This window comes from Anopheles aquasalis, chromosome 3 (genome assembly GCF_943734665.1).
Source record: "Anopheles aquasalis chromosome 3, idAnoAquaMG_Q_19, whole genome shotgun sequence".
Taxonomy (NCBI): Eukaryota; Metazoa; Arthropoda; class Insecta; order Diptera; family Culicidae; genus Anopheles; species Anopheles aquasalis.
In genome coordinates this window covers 66903832-66908548 of record NC_064878.1, presented here as the reverse complement: position 1 = coordinate 66908548, position 4717 = coordinate 66903832, and the positions used below count along the sequence as shown (strand labels likewise).

Genomic DNA, 4717 nt, shown 5'->3' with positions numbered 1-4717 from the left:
TTGAACAAGTATGGTACCGGCGTACAGGCCAACTGCTTCAGTATCCTAGAGGTCGTCATCATCTTCACCGTGAAAGAGGCACACAAAGGCATCGCTCGCTCGAACGCTTCCTTTAACTGCTCATCGAGACCTTGAGCATACCGCTGGTACTGAGCTGCAATCATTTTAGTTCCCTCGAACATCCCAATCCGCTCATAGTAGCACTTGTGGAGACACTGTCACAAACGAAAGATGTATGAGGCTTCTGAAATTTCCCTGTAGCATGAGTACAAAAGAGTCTACCATCAGCTGCTCGTTGGTGACGTTGACGCTCAGGTCAAGCTTTAGTTGTTCTGCACATGCTACAAACGGTTCTCGGGGAAACGAATGCTCCACTTGGCAGCATACTTGAGCATCGGAGTCCTGTATGGTCAATTGCGGATTCGGGTACTTTTTGAAACTATCGCCTCATGATAGTCAGCACAAATGCTACTTACCGGGTCTCCAGCGACATTGAAATCTACAATCGCACTCGTCTAAGCGATGGGTTAGTGACTTTCTATCTTGAAATGGGTTTACTTACCTGTACAATGGTCATTACTAGGAGAAATGCGTCAATCAAAACTCGTTGGAACATTGTTTTGTTGAAGCGAAACTCTATCACTGCCAGAAAACTGATGAATGTAATAAATAAATGGCAACGCAGGTTTGGACGGGCAGAGCATTTTGAACGGAAAGGCTTGGCTAATCAGATTATACGTTCTCTGCAATTACTCGGCAACAGTTTAAATCTTCCATCACAAATATTTCACGGAGCTACTGTTACGCTAGAGATAATATTTTTTTTACTGCATGTTCTTTGTGGAGATTTGTGCAATGTTGGTTCATAATTTTATTTCATTTGCGTTTTTTGGCGACAATATTCGTGGGTCTTTTATGATCGACAAAGGAAATCACTCGTGATTTTGTTGTAGGTAACGATTTTTGAAGCAGTAATCAGTCCTTAATTTGAGACAGTATAGAGCTACAAAGAAAAGATAACTCGAAGAGCGATCGGAGTATTACAGCGTTGAAAATTCGCGAGAATAAATACTCACAATGACGCCAGTCGGCATATGGGCATAAATCAATTGTTTTCCTTATCAGACATGAGGATATGACCCCCGCAGCATGATGACACGGCAGGGTGTTTTTGCTTTCAGCCATTTGTATGTTAATCGCCGCAAGCTTATCCAGACAATCCGAAACTGCATCTTTGGCCTCCTCCTTCCAAGGACCATCTAGGCGATTTACGTACTCGAATAATTTGTCCTCGTTGATCTCATCGCCGTTCAGAAGGCCGAGTGCTTCGAAATTGCATTGCGAAAAACACTGACGAAAGTGATGTGGTATGAAAATGCAAACGTGTCCTTTTTTGTGCCCGATATTTACCCATATCTTCATGTTTTCTTCGTTTACACCAACACTCGACGGACAATCGGCAATATCTTTCAACGGAATAATGGCACCAGCCTCGCAACATTCTAGAGTTTCTCCGTACTGCAATAAAAAAACATTGATTATTGAAAAAGCTAAACCAATCTAAATCTTATGCATACCCTTTGACCGAGGTTACTGCAATCAGGATCTATCGTAGCCTAAAGAGTGCGTTGGAAATTGTTCAACGGATTGTTTGATGTCTAATTATAAAGAAGAAAAAAACTTACAGTCGAACAGCCAATAAGCATAGCAACAAAAAACAAAGAGCTTCTCTTGGAATGCATTTTTGCAACGCTGAACCGGGGCTTCGGATCGCAATATGGACTCGGATGGAAACACCGTATGATATCGACGGTTACTGTCGCTACGATTTTATAGAACAGAAGTAACCGAAACGAACTTCCGCCTTCCGTGATTAATGCACTGCGACCAATGAGTTCCGGTATGTCGTGACTTTATGTGTGATTATATTGGCGATAATATAGAACATACAATAATCCGTAAAGCTATTCGATACCGGCTGTAAACGAAAGCATACGGTGCACAACATTGTTGCATTTTTGTGTTGTCCGTTTTTGTTCTGTAGATACACTTGAGCAAGAAATGATTTCAGTAGATAAGTGCATGATCTATGATATTTTATTAAGTTTAAATGGACATTTCGTCGATCTAACATGTGTTTATCTAACACATTCTTACTCCAGCTCGGTACTTGTTACACAAGATGCTGGAAGTCCAACGAATGGTAGGACAGTTGTCGAATGTCCCTAGGAACATGCAACCTTCTATTGCCTTTCCCAAAGCAATGCATGTGCCAGCGCGATTTTTAATATGCTCCATGTTTTGTTTCACATAAACAACACAATTCTCAGCTGCTCGCTTCACAGCAGCTCGATAATCAGCTTCTGCATATTGATCGGCCAGGGCGTACAGTTTTGCTTCGTTCAGTTCGAACCCCTGAATGACTCCCAGCTCTTCGTAGATGCACTGGGATAAACACTGCAAAGGCATACATTTGACGTGCTGAAGTTGTTTGCATCATTGCACCGGAAGTGATTGCACAAACCGTACCATTCCGTACTCCATCGATCCAGGATTCTCCTTTGCAGCCGCTTTTTCCTGGCAAACTGGTTCCAAAGAGCGCGGAACAGGATCCTCCAATCGACAGCAGTCCCTCAATTCGTGCACCTGCATTTAAAGACACACAACATAGTTTAGCATAGTGATTACGTGTACTTTACCCTTTCTTCTTCACAGAATAGTTGATGATATACCTACATCCCTACGTGGTATGCAGTCTTTATTTGCCAGAAGCTAACACCAATTGCAGAGGGAAAACATGAACATGATTTTATTAAGGATATTATTGAAGGCTACCTTCAGTGAACTAACCCCATTGGAGAGAAAAATCAAGATAATCACACCGAAGAGTCCAAGAAACGGAGGCATTGTTGGTGGTAAACTGCTCCACTTGGATTGTTACGAACAACTAAAGGAGCGAAAAAATCGTGTTTCTAACTAAATGATTTATGGTACAGGAAGTATGAATTCGTTACACTATGCATGATTTGTTCTGCTCTGCATGAATGCATGGTATCTGTTCTGACGACACTCTGCTTCCATCCGTTCATACAAAGACGAGCAAATACAGTGACAACAGGTAGGAAAATCAGCAATCTTTTATGAGTACCTCCTATTTCAGCAATTTTTGGCAATAGTCCGTGATAATCCTTGTCATCAAGCAGTCCAAGCATCATATCTCGAGCATTTCTTCAAACTAGACCTTTGTAAGATCACTTTCACAATCATCCAAAAGGTAGCAAACCATGTAAAGCTAGAATCCGGAATTCCCGGAAATAATTTGATTGAAATCAATTCTGTAACACTTGCGTAACTTGTAGAGCAGAGTTTATCTACTTCCTGCCATCACGCCATAAATACGCCATTTCACCCAACCATCGACCTTCAGTGTTAGCATCAGTGGCGCAGAATGAGGAACGCTCCAGTTGTGGTTTTGTTCGTCGCTAGCCTCATCACGCTGCCCGCTGCCGCCAACAGCGATGAGCTGTTGCGTGGAAAGGAAAACTGTTTACGCCACAACGATTTCCCTAGTCCCAACGAGTGCTGCACGAAACCCGTCTGGATCAATCGTTACGCAGTTCGCCGGTGCATGTTTGTGCACGCGGAAGTCGATGGCGGCCAGTACCAGCGCGGATCGGTAAGTGGCCTAGAGGCGAGGTGGGAAAGTTCTGAATTTTCGCGCGTCAACACTTTCGGCCAAATCCTGGGTTCACAGTGTGCTGCAAAGTGTGGTCTGTACAAGATCAACATGACGATGACGGATCGTATCGAGCGAGTGCGCATCTTTCGGCCACGCTTGCAGACCCGTGGAGTGGATGCTTCTTGGATCCAGGTCGTGCTAGAGGCCCTTCGGACATGCAAACCGCGTGTCACCCAGCTACAGGGCCGTGTAGTGCGTACCGACGAAGAGATGGAACAGTGTGAGGTGGCGGAAGATGTCTTCGGGGATTGCGTTCACGCTCAGATGTTCATAGTGAGTAGGACTTGCATGCCATGGGATCCACCGTGATCTTATTGGTTTGGTTCGGGTGTTTGCAGCACTGCCCAAGAGCATCCTGGATACCATCGGAGTCTTGTAATGCCATGCAGGAGCTGTTGTCCACTGGATGCCCATACAAAACGCTCGGCGAGGTGGTAGTGCTGGACGATGAGGGTCACGTGCGCAACGAACGACCATACGTGGAAGATGATTACGATCGAGTATATCAAGGTGGAAAAGATCGTCGTCCTCAGCTTGATTACGATGACAACGAGCGTGATGATGGCTACAGTAATCGGCAGGGTTCATACGATTACTCAAGACGCACGGATGGACGCCGTAGTTCGACGGATGGATACATCGTTTAGATGCGAATAAATCTCACGCAACACACGGCACCATTTCTTTTCTTTCTTCATTTATTTGTCTCAATCTGTCTGTAGATCGATTTGTTTATTTTTAAATTAACTTCAAGTTGACTCCCATCTGCCCTATCGCTTAAATAAAAGAAAGATAATGCTATGTACAGATTATGCTTCTCGCCTGTTGGAGTTGGACGAACCACCGCTTTCCCACCGATCATCAACGACTGCGCCACAAATTTGAGTTCGTATTTGACGGTTCGAGCGATGGTTTGACGTGCCGTTACTAAAACGTATGACTAATCGCAGGTACAGATAATACAGAGTAACTCTAATG

The 4717-nt window shown here is 44.1% G+C and overlaps 4 protein-coding genes across 4 annotated transcripts in view; 1 reads left to right on the top strand and 3 right to left on the bottom strand.

Annotated features, from left to right (window-relative positions):
- LOC126576905 (uncharacterized) overlaps nt 1–577 on the bottom strand; it is a 760-nt gene extending 183 nt beyond the window's left edge. The window contains exons 1-4 of the mRNA XM_050238209.1: nt 563–577; nt 477–515; nt 283–402; nt 1–215 (exon numbers count right to left, since the gene is read on the bottom strand). The exon at nt 1–215 is cut by the window's left edge and continues 56 nt beyond it. Coding sequence (XP_050094166.1) covers nt 1–215; nt 283–402; nt 477–515; nt 563–577 — 389 coding nt within the window. The remainder of the gene's footprint in view (nt 216–282; nt 403–476; nt 516–562) is intronic.
- A 355-nt stretch (nt 578–932) lies between these two features.
- Nucleotides 933–1772, bottom strand: LOC126576904 (uncharacterized). Its single transcript, XM_050238208.1, has 5 exons — nt 1686–1772; nt 1578–1616; nt 1411–1518; nt 1077–1350; nt 933–1003 (listed from the first exon to the last, which is right to left on the bottom strand). Exons 1-5 carry the CDS (start codon nt 1740–1742, stop codon nt 933–935), a joined length of 549 nt encoding a protein of 182 aa, XP_050094165.1. The 5' UTR covers nt 1743–1772.
- A 370-nt stretch (nt 1773–2142) lies between these two features.
- On the bottom strand, nt 2143–2933 carry LOC126575409 (uncharacterized). Its single transcript, XM_050236096.1, has 4 exons — nt 2851–2933; nt 2737–2772; nt 2530–2646; nt 2143–2457 (listed from the first exon to the last, which is right to left on the bottom strand). The coding sequence occupies exons 1-4, from the start codon at nt 2905–2907 to the stop codon at nt 2143–2145; spliced, it is 525 nt and encodes a 174-aa protein (XP_050092053.1). The 5' UTR covers nt 2908–2933.
- A 506-nt stretch (nt 2934–3439) lies between these two features.
- LOC126575406 (uncharacterized) lies at nt 3440–4498 on the top strand. Its single transcript, XM_050236092.1, has 3 exons — nt 3440–3676; nt 3755–4012; nt 4078–4498. Exons 1-3 carry the CDS (start codon nt 3449–3451, stop codon nt 4384–4386), a joined length of 795 nt encoding a protein of 264 aa, XP_050092049.1. The 5' UTR covers nt 3440–3448; the 3' UTR covers nt 4387–4498.
- The last annotated feature ends 219 nt before the right edge of the window (nt 4499–4717 follow it).

Bases quoted from the DNA above. Each gene is read 5' to 3' on its own strand.
- LOC126575409 (XM_050236096.1), bottom strand. From the start codon at position 2,907: ATGCCTCCGTTTCTTGGACTCTTCGGTGTGATTATCTTGATTTTTCTC. The intron at 2,647-2,736 runs GTAGGTATATCA...CTTTAAATGCAG, and splicing joins ACTGCATACCACGTAGGGAT to GTGCACGAATTGAGGGACTG. The intron at 2,458-2,529 runs GTACGGTTTGTG...ATGCCTTTGCAG, and splicing joins GATCGATGGAGTACGGAATG to TGTTTATCCCAGTGCATCTA.
- LOC126575406 (XM_050236092.1), top strand. From the start codon at position 3,449: ATGAGGAACGCTCCAGTTGTGGTTTTGTTCGTCGCTAGCCTCATCACG. The intron at 3,677-3,754 runs GTAAGTGGCCTA...CTGGGTTCACAG, and splicing joins GCCAGTACCAGCGCGGATCG to TGTGCTGCAAAGTGTGGTCT. The intron at 4,013-4,077 runs GTGAGTAGGACT...GGGTGTTTGCAG, and splicing joins TTCACGCTCAGATGTTCATA to CACTGCCCAAGAGCATCCTG.
- LOC126576904 (XM_050238208.1), bottom strand. From the start codon at position 1,742: ATGCATTCCAAGAGAAGCTCTTTGTTTTTTGTTGCTATGCTTATTGGC. The intron at 1,351-1,410 runs GTAAATATCGGG...CACTTTCGTCAG, and splicing joins AAGAAAACATGAAGATATGG to TGTTTTTCGCAATGCAATTT. The intron at 1,004-1,076 runs GTGAGTATTTAT...TTTTCTTTGTAG, and splicing joins ATATGCCGACTGGCGTCATT to CTCTATACTGTCTCAAATTA.